This window comes from Lutra lutra, chromosome 12 (assembly GCF_902655055.1).
Source record: "Lutra lutra chromosome 12, mLutLut1.2, whole genome shotgun sequence".
In the NCBI taxonomy this organism is placed as follows: Eukaryota; Metazoa; Chordata; class Mammalia; order Carnivora; family Mustelidae; genus Lutra; species Lutra lutra.
The window spans coordinates 36,675,616-36,694,999 of NC_062289.1; the positions used below are offsets into that span (position 1 = coordinate 36,675,616).

General features: G+C 47.4%; 1 protein-coding gene across 11 annotated transcripts in view; it reads right to left on the minus strand.

The window, feature by feature from the left end:
- Window positions 1–19,384, minus strand: part of FHOD3 (formin homology 2 domain containing 3) — a 473,175-nt gene that overhangs the window by 161,636 nt on the left and 292,155 nt on the right. For all 11 annotated transcript variants that reach the window (XM_047697409.1, XM_047697416.1, XM_047697413.1 and 8 more), the window contains exons 7-8: window positions 12,545–12,656; window positions 4,801–4,895 (exon numbers count right to left, since the gene is read on the minus strand). In XM_047697409.1, coding sequence (XP_047553365.1) covers window positions 4,801–4,895; window positions 12,545–12,656 — 207 coding nt within the window. The remainder of the gene's footprint in view (window positions 1–4,800; window positions 4,896–12,544; window positions 12,657–19,384) is intronic.

Consider the following 19,384-nt stretch of genomic DNA (forward strand, 5'->3'; position numbering starts at 1 on the left):
GTTTTAGTGAAAACCCTTGAGCCTGTTAAAAGATGAGGAAAAGAAAACAGGACCCCAAGCCAGGGCCGGGCTGGTGCATGGAGATGCCCTGATGGCGGGCCCTGCCAAATCCCCCACTTGAGGAACCTAGGTGAGTTGACATTTAGTGTTGGATTTAAAACTTCCTACTCAACTGTGGAGGGCCACAAGGAGGCACAGAGGGCTCTCCTCTACTCAGTTCCCTTCCCTTCTTCTTTCCTCTTTTCCCTGCTTATAAAAGTCTCCAAAGGGTTAAATTCCTTGACCTAATTCCCATCGCCTTAGCGAGCCCAACCATGATGGCTGGTGGGGCAGGGTGGGGGTTGGGGGGCTGTGGTTACTATTAGTCAAACAATTAGGTCCAAAGAACCAAACACACTCAGGGAGACTTACTCAATAATAGGTCCAGAAGTGAGGGTATGAAGAGGTCATTTGTCATTTCCACCGTGAAAATTTGGGCTGGAGCCAAGCCCACGTACCAACCCCTTTGACGTGTGGCTGCATGGGAGATGGCCTTTTGCCACCAACAAACACAGGGGCTTTTCTCCAGTTGCAGGGGAAGAGGACTAACCATTCTAGAAACACATTCACCTGTCTTCAGCTGATGGTCAAACATGCCCAGCAAACGTGCCACGCCCCCACCGCTCCCTGGGTCCTGTCCTCTTATTTCTACCTTGACACCTCATGGCTAAAGTGCCTCCTTCTGGCAAAGGTGGAGGTTACCCCCAGGAAATCTGTGAGGCAGACGTCTCTTGATGTCTTCACTTTCATATGACGTCCATGACCCCCTTTCCTGCTTTCTCTCAAACCTCATCCTTCCGGGGCTGGTGACAAGTAAATCTTCAAAGGCATCTCTCCAAGGGAGAAATTTCTGTCCTAAAGGACATGTTCTTTGCCTCTCCTGGGTTCTCACTGATTGCATCAAATCTTTCTTACAGGATGCCATCAGTGTGGCAAATGCCTGCACACAAATTTTCAGAGCAACATTATTTGTGAACTCCAAAAGCTGTTAAAACCCAAGTCTCCTTCAGTGGGAGAACCCACTGTGGTGTATCTGCAGCAGCAGAAAGGAGCAACTGTTAACACCCTCCAGAGCAGATCAGCCTCAAAGGCGTTATGCTGAGTGACAGCAGCCAGCCTCAAAGGGTTACATCTATCCTGTATAGTCCTATTCGATGGGGATGAAATGACAAACTACAGTGCTAGAGAATGGTTGTCAGGGTAGGAAGAGGCCATCAGGAGATCATGATAAAAGGCTAACATGAGGGAGATCTGGAGGGAGATGGGAATGTTCTATATTCTAACTGTGAAGGGTATGCATAGCTAAACAAGTTTTACAGCTGACACAGCTGAATTTTTTTTTTACAAGTTTCTGGTATGGTAATTAGCAATAAATGAAATATAAAAACAAAGGTGAGTACTCAGCATGAATCCCATCCAGGTTACCTCCCCTCCACCCCCTTCCCTGAAACCTCCAGGCCAGCCTCACAGGAACAGGAACAGTAATACCTCTTGTGACTCAGGCCCCCTCATCAGCCTCTTCCTATCCTCTAGTGGTCAATACCTGAGTTCCTCAAAGTGGGGGGTTCCCACTGAGGGGGTTTCAGCTGGATCAAGACAGGGCATTGTAGAATGTTAGTGTGTACCATGAGAAATTGTTAGTTTCTGATGTTCCTTCAGATCTGACAACATGGGGTCAAGGGGTAGGAGCAGGAATGGGGGGATTAGTATGGATCTTGGAAACCCCCCATTAATGTCCCTGTTCAGCAAAGAGAGCAGACACCAGCCTCAGAACCCTAAGCAGGCTAAAATGTAGCACCCTTGTTTTGTCATAAAATGTTCCTGTTTTTAATTCCATGTTATTAGTCCATCTTCTATTTTGTTGAAAGAAAACTTAGAAAAGCAATAAAATAATTTCCCAGACTTCAGAGTCTGAATTTTTTCCAGACCTGTATTAGCATTTTGATGTATTTTTTCTTTGTTTGGGATCTCAGAAGATTTTACTCACTGGGGCACTAAACAGGACTAAAATTCAACAAAGGAAAACAAACCCAGCGTGGGTGCCAGTGGTTTATTTGACCTTTTGGGGGGAAAGGATGGCATTTGGAGTAATGTCCATAGGACTTCTCCCTGAGCCAGAGCTAATGAAAGAGGAGACGGAACCGCCAGAGAGAAAAAGTAAGCGAGGAATTCCTGGACATTAAGCGCCATCTGATGCCAAGAAGAATGTGACATGTGCTGGGTCCTTGCCAGCCACTGACAGCAGAAGGCCCACACCCTCCCCACCAACGCTGCTGGGACCATCAGAACCGCCCAGCGCACCCTCCAATAGGATGGGGAGCATTGCAATGGAAAACACCGGACAAGAGGGAAAATTCCATTTTTGCTGAAATCCATGGTTTCCAAAACAATGTCAGTGACTGAAAAGGACAGGAAATAGATGACCTTAATCTTCAAAAACAACAACAACAGAAAATTGCTTTAAAATTGCAAGGTAAAATCAACTCACGAAGACATTTGAAAGCATAAATGGAATTCTTAGAATTATCCTACAGAAAAGTACTGCCCATTCCTCACCAGGACCGTAGAAGAATTTTGGGTGTTCTCATCAACAGATGGCATTTCATTAAAAAGCAATCCCTGCCAATGAGCCCTGGGGGGAAACGTTTGTTGTTTTACTGTATATTTCTTTTCATCTTAATAGATTTAATGTCCTTCATTTTTCCACTGGGTTCTTAAGATATTGAGGGTTGTATAATTTTCTGCCCCATTCTTTGCAAACAATTCCTAATTTGCTGCTTGCCCTTAGCTTTTGTTTGCGGTTTTCATTTTACAAATAAGATCTGTTTATAATTTTATGCAGTGAAATATTTAAAAAGTCCTTCCCTTTGGATTCTTTTTGACAGGTTTGATGATTAATATAATCTTCTCCTACCAGAGACAAACTAATCTTCACCTCTACTTCTTAATTTTCCACTGTTTGTTGTGTTACATTGAACACTTTATTTTGTCTGGAATTCATTTCAGTATTGGTCAAAAGACGTATTTGGTTATTTCCATTTGGCACAGCCCCGCCCCCAATCATGAATGACTCTAAGTCATGCTCCCCCGCCGCCGACAGCTGTCCTAGAGGGAGTTGTTCTGTGCGATGAGATCTCTTTCAGAGCTCCTCTGCTCCCATCATCTGTCTGCTGAAGAAAGAGCCAGGACCACATTGTTTTAATCCTGAGAGCCTGCACAACAGTTAACTATCTAGTGGAAATTACTTCTCATGATGCTTTCTACTACTGTGTCCCCAGTTCATCAGAGGAAATGTTTCTCTAGTTGTACTTCATGGAGAGGTTCTAAATTTTCTCTGCGTCACTGCAGTTCGTACTATAGGCCTACGTCCAGCAGCTCGGGGAGGAAAGGCAGGCCCATGGGGTGGTTGGTGTGATTCCTGGGGTGTAGGGCAGAGCCAATTGCAGGACATTTTCAAGGAGAAAGGGACTCTGGTCCCGAGAGAGGGCTGTCCCAGGGCAGCATGGTGTCAGCATCCTCTCCAGGGAAGGATCCTTAAGACAGCTACCGTCCTCCCAGCCAGTGACCAGGAGGGATGTGTTGGGAGGGAGGAGAGCACAAGGGTGATACCACCTTCACAAAAGGAGGACGGGACCCACCCCCAGCAGTCAGAATTCAATAAGCAGTGGAACAAGGGTGCCTTCATTTCTCCTGAGCTGTAAGCTATTTTCTTAGGGTAAAACTTGTGGATTTATATTCTTTTTTTAAAAATTATTTGAGAGAGAACAAGAGAGGAAGAGAGCATGTGCACATGAACAAGGAGAAGGGCAGAGGGGGAGAGAGAGAGAGAAAGAATCTTAATTAGACTCTGTGTTGAGCATGGAGCCCGAGTGGGGCTCAATCCCACAAACATGACCTGAGTCGAAACCAAGAGTCAGAAGCTTAACTGACAGAGCCACCCAGAAGCACCCCCAACTTCCTAATTTATATTCCTAAGGAATAATGTTTTTAAGGGGGACATCTTGGTAGGAAAAGTAATCATGAAGTTCTCACTGTCATTCTTCTGGTTTCGTTAGAAAAAACCAAAGCAGAGAAAGCCCACAAACAGTCCCAGGCCTGCACACACATATGCACCAGCACACACGCAGGCACACACACCACATGCAACTGGAAAGGGTTTCCTCTGGCAAACAGCAATACTGTAGCCATGGATCCAGCCACCAACATGGGGGCCTATGTGATGTGGCTCTTCCTCAGAGGGTAAATTGAAGATTTTCACATTGTGTTAGTTTCCGGAAGGGTGGGGGGCTGTTGTAACATTTTAACACAAACTGGGTGGCTTAAAAGAGCAGAAATGTATTTTCTCCAGTGTGAGAGATGAGAAGTTTGATATCAAAGTGTCAGGGGGGCCGTATTATCTGAAGGCTCCAGAAGAAGGCCCTTCCCCATGTCCTCGTACATTGGCTGCTGGCAATCCTGAGCATTCCTTGGCTAAGAGATGTATCTCTCTACAATCGGCCTCTGTCTTCACACAGCCATCTTTCTCACATGCATGTGCAGACATCGTCTTCCCTCTTTGTGTGTCTCTTTTCCTCTTCTAAGGACACCGGTCATGTGGGATTATGGCCCACCCGAATGACCTCATCATAGCTTGACTGTAACTGCAAAGACCCTATTTCCAAATAAGGTCACATTTACAGATATTCTTAGGGGTTAAGACGTCAACATAACTGAATCCCTTCAAAGGGGACATACTACAACCCTTAGCAGTCATCAACCAACCTTGTTCACTAAAGTCATCGCATAAACCAGCAGCTCTGTGTCGACCCCATCTTTTTCCTCCAGGATTTCCATAATATTTGACCAGGGTTTGACTCCTAGGAATAAAAGAAAAATCATTAAAAATGGCAAGTCAATGCTTCTCACTCAACTCATATCGCAGTTTATCCAAAGACGTATCACCCAACGATGGCCGTGTCGTTCAGTCACCAACTTTCAAAGTGTGACAATATCCTTAGAGTGAACGTCAGTAATTTGTCAATAATATACCACATCATTCTCATCCACTTGAAAATGTTACTCTCTATTGTCCACATGGCTTTTGATTTGCCTGAAAATTCCCTTTATATTAAATATGCAATTTGAAAAAAATCCATTCCTGTGCATTTCACTCTCTGAGCATGGAAACTCTTGATAAATACTCTTTGTATGTCCAGTAGCATGTTAGGCTCTGATCTCCTACAAAGAAAGGGGACAAGGGAGATCTTTACATTCACTCAAACAGTGGACTCCCAAGAAATACCAGTGAAATCTGTCTAGCCAGCATTTCAAGAACAGAAGTATATTATCTCTATTCAAACCAGGTACAAATTCTCTTTCAGCCTCGACAGGCTACAAAGAACCCACCTCACCCAGAATCTGTCCTTAATACCTTGTCGGTGCTCAAACAGTATTTGTGCCAATGGTCGCCAAGGGCCCAGCTCACGAAGTGGCTCTTAAATGGGGCTCTGCAAGTGAAGACTCAGGGGTGGTTACTCCCTGGCTCCCAGAGACAGCAGCAGGAAAACCCATCACATTCAGGACTGCCAAGTCAAGGCCAAGGTCACAAAGGGGATATAAAATCTGGATGTGATTTCCTGTGTTTGAGATAAACATTTGAAGTGAAGTATTGCCTTGCCCTTGGCATGCTTGCTCTCTCTATAAAGATCTCAAAGGGATATTGCTTATTTTTGCTGGTAAAAGTAAATCCCGAAATACTGTAAAATCTGTGGCTTCCACATGCAGGTTCTTGGGTGGGTTACCAGAGCAGATCTGCTGGCCTTGAGAACAAAGCTCCCCGAGCGCAGCAGTGACCTCCATCTTACCTCTTTGCACAGTGTCTGGCACATAATAGGTCTGAAGAGTAAGTGGGGATCTTGGAGAGGGTATGAGGCAGGTTAAGCTGGAGATGTTTTTTTTTTTTTAAGATTTTATTCATTCATTTGAGAGAGAGAGAGAGAGTATAAGCAGGGGGAGAGGGAGAGGCAGAATGAGAAGCAGACTCCCTACTGAACAAGGAACCCAATGTGGGGCTCCATCCCAGGACCTGGAGATCATGATCAGAGGCAAAGGCAGATGCCCAACCATCTGAGCCACCCAGGTGCCCAGGCCGGAGCACCTTTAAAAGAGCCAGAGGGCAAATGCACACAGTAAGAGTCGAAAGGAGGTCAGGAGAATTTAAAAAAGGAACAGGCACCTACTATATGAGGTTAAGAACACAGATATATCAGGAGAGGGGTGTGGGGTTATGGACATTGGGGAGGGTATGTGCTATGGTGAGTGCTGTGAAGTGTGTAAACCTGGAGATTCACAGACCTGTACCCCTGGGGATAAAAATATATGTTTATAAAAAATTAAAAAATTTTAAAAAAAAGAACACAGATATAGTTTAATATAGAGGTCTGCTGGCTCTCCTAGGCAACAAACTTGCCCCAGAAAAACTTTCCTGGGGCAAAACTGCCCTGGTCAGAACTAGGCAAGCTTCTCTAACCCTTTCTAACTCCAGACACAAACGCGTAACCCCTTGCCTGCTAACTGCTGACCTATCTCCTGGCTGATATTTACCATCAAACTATTCTGAAGTCCACACCTGTTCTTCAAGCCCCAGCAAAGTAACTGTTTCTGCCCTCATGACAGGCAATCTTTATGGTCAGGGGGTCTTGGGCTGTCCAGGTGCTGTTTGAGCACTCCAATCACTTCTCCTGTGTTTAGGACCAGCACAACTGGCATTACTCACACTCCACTCCCAACCTCAGCATAAAACATGGGTTCTAGAGGGTTACCCACATACAGTTACAAGGGAGACTGCGGGAGATAGCGTTGAAGCTAAGCATTTCCGAGGGTGCTAGTGGACCCAGAATGTCCTCCCGGTTGCATGCTCTGGAGCCAAGGATGCCAAAGAGGCCGTAGGGAAGGAAAAGCCAACAAGCAAAGGCAGGCTCCCAAAGAGAGGGAAGTGCAGCCAGACCGTCTCCTCTCTCTCACCTACAGACGTACTCGTGTGCATGCCATTTAATCCTTTGTAATGAACACACTCAAACATTGGCTCGATTTAGTCAAAAAGTTAATTGAAACATGTGTTCTTCAGCTGTGGTATCTGATTACCTTTTAGGGACTTCAAAGCCTGGAAACTTGCATCAATTCCTACAATGTCGAGATGAGTGTTTACTCCCCTTTGATTATCTTGGGGCCAGAAAATGGGAAACATTTAAAAGAAAGAAGATGAAGGGGAGGCATCATTTTGGTGTAACACAACAGCCTTGACAGGGTTCAAGCTGGCCCATGGGAAGCACCGGGGGGTCAACTTCCAGGAGCTGCACCTGCTGGAATTAAATGGTCCAGATCAATGCTCCCCTCCCCACCTCCGCTTGCTCCACACAGAGTGTGTGTGTATCTGTGTGTGTGTGTGTGTGTGTGTGTGTGTGTGTGTGTGCAGGGGGTGGTCCTGTGTTAGAACTGTAAACCATATGATCTGACCCCTCCACATAACAGAGAAAGACACTGAGCCCCAGAGAACTGGAATGAACAGAGAGGCTCAGGGAAAGCATCTGGACAGGAGTGATCGTGTCAACCCTGGAAATCTCGGGAGCTGTCAGGGAGACAAAGCACTTTGTCTTTTCGCCTCAGCGCTCATGAAGTACATTAGGAGATGATGATTTCCTTAACCGTGACCTCTGTCGGTCTCAAGCTCCTCCCCAGACACCAGCTCTTGGAGGAGAGGCTCCACGAGAGCCCCTTTTTTCCTCTGGTGTTTCAAGCACACCGTTGGCACTTAAATGTTTATTAAGTAAATGAGTTTTATACGAAAAATATTTGGCGCAGTGTCTGTTACGTAACAGACACTTGAATATCAAGTAGTTATTGTCACAGTGACGGGTGGCTGTGGTGACACCCACGTTTACCCAGCTGGCTTCTACACGTTCCCAGACAGGGCCCCTCTCTCAGCCCAGAAGCAAGCACAGGGCAGAGGATGCTATGCGTTCTCCCTCTGACTTTCTCCCAGGTCTCTGGGGTGAAGGCTCCCCTCCAAAGAAAGATATTTAGCCCAATGCCTCGTATCTGAGGGGGGTCTCACACTCCGTCAGAAGGGCACCATGTTTTGTGTCTTTCTACATAACTGACAAACACACTTAACATGTATGATTCTGCCACAGAAAACCACGGAAGCAGAGCTTGGGTTTTGTCACCTAACTCCCACCTTGCCCTGGGAGTGCTTCATAGATCAACAGATCCTCGAGCAGAAGTCAGAGACGGGACAGCTCCAAGGATGGCTGGATTCATCTCCACTGTTAATCATGTGTGATCAACATGTTTAGGAATGATGTTGTACCTCTCTCTTTCTCTGCCTGCCTCTCTGCCTACTTGTGATCTGTCTCTCTCTCTCTCTGTCAAATAAATAAATAAATAAAATCTTTAAAAAAAAAAAATAGGGCGCCTGGGTGGCTTAGTGGGTTAAGCCTCTGCCTTCGGCTCAGGTCATGATCCCAGGATCCTGGGATCAAGTCCCGCATCAGGCTCTCTGCTCAGCAGGGAGCCTGCTTCCTCCTCTCTCTTTCTCTGCCTGCCTCTCTGACTACTTGTGATCTCTCTCTGTCAAATAAATAAATGGGACTGGAAGAGATTATGCTGAGTGAAATAAATCAAGCAGAGAGAGTCAATTATCATATGGTTTCACTTATTTGTGGAGCATAACAAATAGCATGGAGGACAAGGGGAGATGGAGAGGAGAAGGGAGTTGAGGGAAATTGGAAGGGGAGGTGAACCATGAGAGACTATGGACTCTGAAAAACAATCTGAGGGTTTTGAAGGGGCGGGGGGTGGGAGGTTGGGGGAACCAGGTGGTGGGTATTGGAGAGGGCACAGATTGCATAGAGCACTGGGTGTGGTGCAAAAACAATGAATACTGTTACGCTGAAAATAAATTTAAAAAATTTAAAAATTAAATAAATAAAATCTTAAAAAAAAAAAAAAAGGAATGATGTCGTATCTCATTATTTCACAGCCCAGTGAAAATAGAACTTCTTCAAAAGCTGTGTTGACCCTCAAAACACTTGCCGACCCAAGTGCTGACTCGAGATTTAGGACTGAACTTTCAAAGTCAGTTCCCCAGGCTGGTCACTTGACCCACTCTCTATCCGAGCGGCAAATCCAGAGAGTCAGTGGGAAGGGCACCTTCCCAGGGGAGCAGGGGGTTCGGTTCTCAACCAGTTTCCTGCCAACCCCCACAGGGACAGTCTCAGCGAAAGGTAGTCTCTGATGATGGCAAAAGGACAGAGCAAGGCCCTCTCACAGGCACCTGTCCACACTCCACGGCTTTTGTCTCCTCCTGCCACACCCTGTCCACTAGGATGGGAAAGAGACTGGAAGGTGCCAGGAGAGAGGTGACCGAGAAGTTTGAGCAGCCTCTTGGGGACTGTGCCATTCCCCGGACACGAGCGCTGGTCCACCTCTCCGTTCCCGCCCCTGAGCAGATGGGCTGACTGCCTGGTTCAAGGGGACCTATTTCATTTTCCTTAATTTGTAGATAGTTATTAGTCCCTATGACGGACTTAGACGCCTCAGGTTCTCTCCCTGATCCACGGCTGGCCCACTCCTGGCCAAGGGCGAACATGCACACGCATAGGACGCACCCTTCTGGGTAACCCCCGTGCAGCGTGCGTCTTTACAAAGCAACCAGACAAATCTGTTCTGGACTTCATTCACTGGAGGTGGAGCTAATTTTTGAGGACTCCCAGCTTGTTGATTTTCTTTGCTGGTTATTTAAATCTGACAGTTTTCATCATCCAAAAGAGTCCTTTCTAATAAAACAAACAAACAAACCCTGACTACACTTCAACACGCCCCATCCCCACCCTAGCCCACAGAAGAATGGATCTGAGGCCACTTGGAGGAGTAAAACGTATGGCTTATTTAAACTTGTACACCGACAGACGTGCTCTGTTGGCCCTTAGTCACCCGGCACCTCTGTCTAGCCCTTCACCCAGCTGAGAGGGAGACGGAGAGCAGCTTCTAAACCAGCCAGGTGGAAACTCAGCTGGGGGGCACGGCGCTCTCTGCAGAGCACCATGACGTAGTGACATGTTTAATTCCATCACGGGGCTCAGGAACAATTTTCCTAGCAGTAAAATAGGATGATGTTATATGTATGCATTACAAAATCATGGCCAAGACCACACATGTCCACAGAGAAACATGCTATTGAACCACGTGATGGGCCATGTCTGAGTTTTTCCATTTTTATTCAGCTGCAGGCGCTCAGTACCAGACAGATGGCAGTAGCCACCAACAAATTAAGAAACTGGATAGGCAAACCATCAAGTTGAGAAAACAATCCATTAGCTGCTGCTGCTGCTGCTGCTTCTTCTTTTTTTTCCCCTAAAGAAGTTGAAAAAAGATGGCCATCGCTTTGTCGTGGGAGAGACACTGAAGACGGCAGAAAGCCTCCGGCTGGGCTGATTGATGGAGTCTTAGATGTGGGTGTCAAGCCCAGGATTATCACTCCTCTCCCCAACCTCCACCCCTTTACACACACACACACACACACACACACACACACACACACACACACTTTCATAGAATGTGAAGTCTAGAGGAAATTCTAAACTCCCAACTCAATGAAGTTGAAGGAGGACCCCAAGGTCATGAGAAAGCTTATCCCTTAAATTCAGCCCCCATGAAAAAGGCTCATGGGTTACGTGAAATTTAGGACAGGAGAACAAGAAGTCCATAACAGTCCTAATGTAACCCCCAGAGTTGGGGGATGGAGTATGATCCCCCCAAGGACCAATAAAAGGGTCTGCCTCACTGTCTTCCCATATACCCCACTTTGGCCCTAAACCTCATTAATTGACCCCGGAAACACAAACCCTGGTGTCTGAGGGACTGATGGACTTCACTAAGGATTCTCAGCTGGCCCCATAATCTGCTCTTGGCCATGAGAGATTTAAACTGCGGCACCAGATGGAAACACACTGTGGCAGAAACACACAGGCCCGCCCCAGTCTGTGATCCATCTTCCAGATTCACGGCCCCTGCCCACACATGAGGGGGTGTCTCTCTGACACCCCCCTCCCCATGCACAAGCCTGGAGTTATCTCTAGCCTGCCATCCGCCATACCTCATGCTGACATCTTCTGGTGCATTCGTGGGAAACATATGGGAGCTCAATTTATGGCCCTGGATGGCTTTCATTAACTTATTTGCAAACTGTCGAAGTAACTAGTGAGCTACTTTCTTTAACCTTTGGATTCAGCCCTGGAAGGTGGGTCTCAGCAATGCTGAGTCAGAGATACAAATGGTTTGAATCAAAGAGTGCTATCTAGGCCCCTTGTTTATGACAGTTGTACGTAGGCTGATTTGTGCATAAGTGTGTGCCCAGAGACACATACATGAAACTGTAAGGAAATATACCAATGTGTTAACAATTATTTCTGTCTGGTGAGACTAGAGGTGATTTGTTATGGTCTCTTTTATACTTTTCCCCCAATTATTCTACAGAGAGTATTACCATTATAAAAAGAAAGAAAATGTTACCAAGTTTTTGTTCTTCTTGCGTCTTTGAGGGGAGGACAGTAGCAATAACCCCCATTTTTTTTTAAAAGGACAAAACCCAAAACCTCCTAACATTTTAGCTTCAGGCTTCACAATATTCTAGGGCCCACAGCAGGTTACACACTAAGCCAAATCCAAAGGCCTGTATGGAAGACCTGCCTGCCATGGGCCAGCTAAGTGCTGGGACCCCAAGAGGAGAACCAAAGATCTGGCTTCCCTCCAGCAGGGCGCACACTCATGGGAAGCATCAGTGACAACAATAGAGCAGAGAAGGGGTCATATGGGGGTCTGAGTGACTGACCCATGCTAGGGTAGGGGCCATTCAGGCCAGGTGGGCATGGGGGTGGCAGGTGGACAGGGGCTGGATGGTTAAGGATCAGTTGCAGGGTGGGGACCTAATTCTGTAGGCATTGGGAAACCACTGGCAGGGACACAATATAACCAAATTTGTGTTTTAGAAGAATCTGCTGATCGCAGAGGTGAGGGATGCCAGGTGACCGTGGAAAGGGCCCCCAATAGGAGGTATGAGATGGAGGGAAGGAAGGGAGAACATTCACGGAACTTCTAAGGGTCAGAGCTGATAAAGCTTGTGTGAGAGGAGTGGAGAAAGGAGACACAGCGACCGGGACAAAATGGGAAAGGGGAGAAGGAGCTAGTTCTCTGGGTTCAGTGGAGGGGCTGGGGACAGGGCATAAATGTAAGCTTGGGTCTGACCTGACCTGGGTAAGCCCACAAATGCTTTTCTTTGCACTGTTAAACCATGTTCCATCCCTGATCGCCATGTGCTTACAATCTAAAAAATACGTTTCCCAATAGCAGGGAGTCCGCACAAAGGGAATTCTGTTCATTCTCAATCCTGTTTCGAACATGTTAAAAATGGGAGGCCGCCTCCAGCAGACATGCCCACCTTGATGGAACAGTGGGTGTGACTACTTACCCCTTTTGGTGTCCACAGCAGAGACAGCCTGGATCAGAAGAGGCGCATTCGACTCAGAGTACTCCACAAACACAAGCAGCAGCTTCAGGGCTGTCTTCACCACCAGCCGGAACTGCCCAGAGAACAGAAGAGTATCACACAGCTGTGGACACCTGCGGGCACCCGAAGGCAGGCTGGCCCCCCGTGCTTGCTTTGGCCTGGGGAACTCTTCTCTGCCGGCACACAGATTCCTTTGCCGGATGCATCAGGAGCAGGAATTAATATTAGCTCCACTGCACAGATCAGGAAACTGAGGCACAGACTATCCTGCCCACGGCTGGAAACAGAACCGGAATTCGAACCCAGGGCCTCTGGCTCCAGAGCTCACACCCTGGGGTCTCTTGACAGACAAGGTAGCCCTTCCCATGGCAGGGGCTTTGTTTTATCCAGGCTAGAAAGCTGTGAGCTAGGAACCATCACAACTCTCATTTTTCCGGTAAGGAAGCAGGCACAGCAAGGTAAAGGACTTGCCCAAAGCCACACCACGGAGCTGAGGGAAGCAGGAATCTGAACCAAGTCCCGTCCTGCTGGGCCTAGGGCACAGCATTCGTAAGGAGCCACCCACAGCCCAGGGGCCTCCTGTCACACAGGCTGCAGGTTACGCACCCAGAGAAATCCCTGAGCCTCTCAGCTGATGCTTCGCCAGCCCTGGGGGGTACCTGTGGCAGCCTTGGTTTTCTAGGTCACCCCTCTCCCCATCCCCCCAGGTGATGCTGCCACAATTCAATTCGTTATCTATAGTCTCCCTTCCCAGACCCCCGCCTGCCAAGAACCTCCTCCCAAAGGAGCTCACCCACCAACTGTCTCCTGGAAATGGGTTCGAATTATGCATCTGAGAAAGGAGGAGCTTACTCTGGGCTACCATCCCACCCTAGTCATTTGCTTGGCAATGCCCCACCCCGCCTAAAGTAACACCTTCGGGAGAGGGGGGTGCTATTCTGCATCATGTCAGGACCCAGAACCTCATTTGGCATGGAGTGGGCTCTGTGAGCATTGCTCCCTGAATGAATGAGTGAGTTAGTGACCAGTCAGTGCACAACCCCTCATCTCCATCTCCTTGGTTGTGCAGAATCAGCTCCAGGCTCTCCATCTGCAACCCAAGGAAGACCAGGGCCTCCCAGAGGTGACAACTCACAGTAAAACACTAGGGACACGTGCAGATTTCACAAGGAACTTGGAGCATCACACACCCCACAGTGAACAGTATCAAAACATCCCCCATATGAGGTCATCTCCCCAATGTCATGCAAACACGTCAACTCGACCCCCTTGCCCTTGCTCCTCTGGCATGCTTCCCTAGTCATCTCTCTTCTCCTTGACTCCACATCCCTCTCCAGCCACTGCCTTGGCTCTCAGCTCCCCTTTACAGAAAAATTCCTCCAAGGGATTGCCCCACTCCCTGGCTCCTCTTCCTCACTTCCCACAGACTCCTCGACCCAACCTGACAGAGCTTACATCACCATGCAGCAAATTAAATTTCTCCTCGTAGGGTTGCCAATGGCCTCCACGTTGTCAAATCCAATGGCTGCTTCTCTGCTCACTGCAGCCCCCAACAGCACAGGACACAATCGCTCCCTCCAAGAACAGTTTCCTGTCACCATGGCCGAACCCAGTCTCCGACCCGAGTGGCCACTTCTTTGCTGGCTCCTTCCAGGGTACTCGACCTTTAGGTGGGAGAAGGCCTTAGTGTTCACTCCTGCATTTTTTCCTTCTCTTTCCATATACTCTCTCTAGGTGTGTCCAACCAGTCTCTTGGGTTTAAATTCTATCTATGACTCAAAGGCCTGACCAAGCTCCTGGGCTCTGACACCCACATGACCCCTGATATTGCTACTCATACGCTAAAAAGCACCTCAAATTCAGGCGGCCAGAAGAGAACCCTTGATCCCCCATGTGCTCATTCCATCCCACCTGCCATTACAGCCCGTTCCCTCCACTCCCCGTGTCAGCGCCAGGTCCCGCTACACACTGAGTGGTCATGGCGGGTTACCCTGCACTTTTCTCACCAGGGCCCCTCCACAATCGTACTGAGGACAAGGAGCACCTTGGGCTTCCGTGCTTACCACCCCGAAAACGGAATTCTTTAGAGGGCTTTAAGCTCTTTAGAGGGTTTTTACCTGCATAACTTGAACCCCGCATTCAGTCCTCTGCTCCCAAACTAGGAACAGACTGAATTCCATAGTATTTTTTTCACCAACGAGGTTGGGGGTAGAGGGGGAAGGCAGGCCATAATGAACTGTTCTATCTTTGTATGTTTAGAGACGTAGACAGTTCTTCAAGTAAATAAAACAACCTAGCAAGCCCGGGCAACATCCTCCGTGGGCGGACTATTACGAAGTACATTAAGCCTGCTCAGTGCCTTCCTGGGCAAGATCCTGGCTGGTACCCACCCACTCCTCCCATGAGCTGGTCTCAGCGGGGGGCCCCCCTGGTGCCCCTCTTCTCAAGGTTCTTTCTGAGCATCTCTGTGGTCACAAGATCTTAGGCAACACAGTCCCAGGGATTTGCTGTTTTCCAGCAAAGTCTTTTTTTATTGGTCTCAACATGTCTATTCATGTCTGCTTCTCCTTTGCTGTAGAGGTTCTGTTTGGAGCACTTTTGGCATTGTATTTTTATTTAAAAAAAAAAAAAAATCCCAAACTCTTCTGCTTCATGATTTTAGGCTTCTATCGAGTCTAAGTTTACATTTATGTGTGTTTGGAAGCCTTACTATCTAAAATTAACAAACACGTTGGATAGTTAAACTACTTTAGAAAAAAGAGCAGAATGTGAATTTATGGAAATGCATGGTACTAATTGCAAGCATGTCCTAACTAATCACCAAATATGTCCAGCAGGACTCCTCCCCAGAAATACCTTATTAGCATTACTGTAGAGACTTGAAAGTAATAAAAGCACATTACTTTAAAAAGGTTTCTACATCAACCCTTATTTATCCAGAAATCATTTAATTTGATGCCCACAAGTATCTGGAATGCAGTCAAAACCCTCCAGAGCCTTGGAACAGCCACAGCGGAGGCCACACACCCATTCCTCCAAGTCCAAACATGCTGCTCATCGCAAAGCTCTTAAAAATCCACATTTGGAGCCATCGTGCTGATCTGAGACCCATTCTAATAGGAATGGCGAAGGACGTTGCCAGCCCGTGTCCACTGGGAAGGGACAAACCACAGGACAGTGATAGACCGGAGAGGCAGGGCCCGCATGGCAGCAAGAGGAAGGACCACAAATGAGGAAGGTGGGGGCAAGCTGCCCAGGGGCCAGCACACACCTCACAGCCCAGCTCAGCCACTGAAGGCTCCTCCAAAGGACAAGGCACTGTCCCTCCAAGGTGAACTGTTAGGTTTTCAGCTCTGCCCGGTGCTCCCTCATGTTCTAATGACAGGTTTTACTGCCATGACTTACAGGCTCCAACACAGGCCCATCTGTCTGCACCAAAGGAAAGTCAGTAGGAATCGATTCTCGTTCTGAAGGTACATAGATCACATGAGAACAGAGAGCAACCAGTCATAAAACAGTTCAAGGAGTACAGGGCAAAAAGGAGTCAGTCTCAGAAGCAGTGGTGCAAGGCCAAGTGGGCAAATCCCTCCCATCTGGAGGGCTCTGAGTGGCCACCTGCTAAGGACACTGCAGAAGAAATTCAGAACCTGGATGGTGGTAGAATGGCTGACCCTCCCGTCCCAAGAGGCCATGCTGCTGCTTTCAACAACTTCGAGTGCTTTCCAGAGGCCCCGCACCCAGCAGGGTTCTATGAGGGGCTAACAAAGCCCTGGCGCTGGCTTCATGGAGATGGTCGTCTCGCTGCCGAGACAGCACTAGGCGTACCTCCACACGCCACAACTAGCATTCTCTGTACGAAAAGTCCTCAGAACCAGGCTGCTGAGGACAGAGAGCACTTGCCAGAAGACAGCCCTGACAGTGGGCAGGGAGCGTCAGTAGAACTGGCGTGGAGCTGATCCAGCTGCCTGTGGGCTCCCATGGGAGAGAAAAGCCCGAGTGACGGCCCTCGGGTCTGCGCTCCCATAGAGAATCCCACTTCTTACAGGCTAGAAGAAACACGCAGGGTCCAGATTCGGCCTTGGAGCCACACGTTCCCTGCCTTACATGTAATTACATTCTAGGGAATACTAGTATTCTATTTTAACACTAGTCCATTATAATAAATTATGCTTTATATTGCTCTAAAACATGTAGCTAAATCACAGTATTTAACGGGACTCCAAGACAACCCCTTCGTTATGAGGGCAGGGCAAGAGCGCGCAGCCAGCTGCGAATTGTGTTTCTCTCAAGTATTTAGCACACTTCGGGGGCCACTGGGCTAGGTTTTCCTTTCTGTTTCCTTTCCTTTCTGTTGCAGCTATCATTTTGTACTCCAATCTTACTCAGAGAGGCCATGAGTCTTCAGAGGAGCAGAGATGCTTTTGACCAAAGCATGTAATATTTGTCAGGTCAAGCCTCGGTCCGGGGACTGAGCCTCCAGATTCCATAAACAGCGTAGGGATCTGATGTCGCCTTCGTGCCAGGGAGGCTGAGCCCGAGGGAGGGGAGATTGAAGATACCGTCAACATAGCACTCTGCCTTTTTAATTTTTTTAAATTTTCTGGGCCAACCCACAGTAAGAGTGTGGCCTCAGCTGGTACAGAACCGGGTATCTGGGTTTTAGATAAAATGTAACTACCAGATGTATGGAAAAGGAATAAAAGCCAGTTTCTGAATAATCTTGCACATTAGAGCAAACTGGAACTCCCTTCATGTTTATTGTACTTAGAGAAACACAGGAACTATACTTAGAAGGTCAAATATGCTGCTTATTAAGAAGAAATAAAAGTATTCCAAAAAAAATCTCCGAATTCCTACTCTTCTTCTAAAAATTCAACAAGCATAAAAAGAAAACAATTTCCAAACCTCAGGATTTAAATTACAAAAGGAAGTTAGAAAAACATGCTTCATTCTATTTGTTTCATTTTCCACTAAAATGTATAAATATATGTTCTAGAAGTGGATGCTGGTTATTAAAGCTGAATTAGAAATTGGTAAGGTAGCTGACATAAGGCTTTGCCACACTGTTCATCAGCTTACCAGAACTAAGAATATACTGAGTATTTTAACAACGCAAAGAGCCAAGTGACTAAAGACACTTACTTTTAAGACCTTCTTGTTTAAATTCTTTATTCCAATGACATATCCTTAAGCTCAGAATTCCTGAGCCAGCAGCTCAGAACAGGCCCTGAAGCGTTTGTAACTGCTTATCAAACAGTCTAACAGATGCCTCAGACCCTGAATCTATCCCCTTTGAAGATACTATCTGCAAAATGAGATAGGTCTGGTCAGAATTCAAGTGTGGGCCCAACAGATGACATGAGTACAGAACTCTGGGTTGTGGCTTTGCAGGTATCTGGCATAGGGGATGGGGGGAGGAGCACAGAGACCAAGTTTGGCACATCTGCCAGGACCGGAAGTCACCTGCCCCAAAGCCATGTACTGTGGCCTCAGGGCCTAATGGCCGACCTGCTTATGACCTGACAGAATTTACAGAAAGGGAACCAAACTACATTTGTGATTTAGGTAGTAGCCAAGTGTGAGTCTGGGAAGCCCTTAAGCGTTTACTAGTTAGTGGAGAGGACACCTTGCAGGATGGAACATACAGCAGAGTTTTTGGTAATGCTTAAATATCATAATAATATAAAATGTGACAAATGAATATTTTCTATTGAGATAAAATTCTGGGGTTTAGCAGGAGGTATGGATTAAAGAGGTCAGGCCAGAAAATACCCACTTTGCTAACTTTCCTTTAGGACCCTCCATGTAATTATGAGGAGTTTGTTGGTAACAGGTAAGACAGATCCACTCTGTTATTTTGAACTAAGGAATATGAAAAACCTCTGCACTTAGCCACTACCTTGGAGAACATGCTGGTAATATTTACAATATGAAGGTGAGAAATCAGCAAGGTTGGACCCTTGTCCAGTTAGTGATATCCCCATTCTCAGATGCAAAGTCCCGTGTTCTAGAAGGCTACCCAATGTGTCCCACGACTCATTTCTGAAGAAACTCAAAGGAAAACACAAAGGCCAGTTGAATTCATTCCACTGTACTAGAAGAAACCCCATCTTTCCCTGTGGTGTAAAAACTTAAGCCTTGGGGAAATGAGACAAATATGTTCTTATGAGCTAGATTCAAGGTTAAAGAACTCTCCTAAAGGAATCATCAGCCCTGGAAACATGACAGAGGACAACTAAGCCTAAGGAATGGCACATGTGAATTCGTGAAGAGTTCGACAGCTTAGGGTGGGTGGAGGAGGGCTGGCAGGTGAGCCCTGGCAGGTGGGAGCTGGCTGAGCAGTGCCATGAAGGCACCCCTGAGCCTGCAGGGCCACTCCCAGGCTGGCTCCCAGGAGCCTATGCTTCGTCGGGTTCCCCTGCCATCCAGCTCCCCTAGAGTGCTCTGTGCTGAGGAACCGTGCACAGGGTCCCCTGGGGTTTCTGCATCATCCCAAATATCCTTATTAGAACCACCCGTTTCTAACCTCTTCAGTTGCCCAAACATAGCAGCTAGTCCTCGACCCAAGGTCCTATCAGGGCAGAAGGGTCACAGTTCCACCCCCTGCTCCAGTTTCATGGGGATCTTGCCTAGGTCAACTAGTAAGCTACTATCCTGGTTTATCAACAAGCTGCTTGAGAGTTACGGTTCCTACCACAAATCAGCTCCCTGCAGTGGATCATCTCAGAGTGGACTGAATGAGCTCCTGTCCAGCCCTGTGTCTGGAGACCCGTCCTGGTCCATAGGGTCCCCTCAGGATCC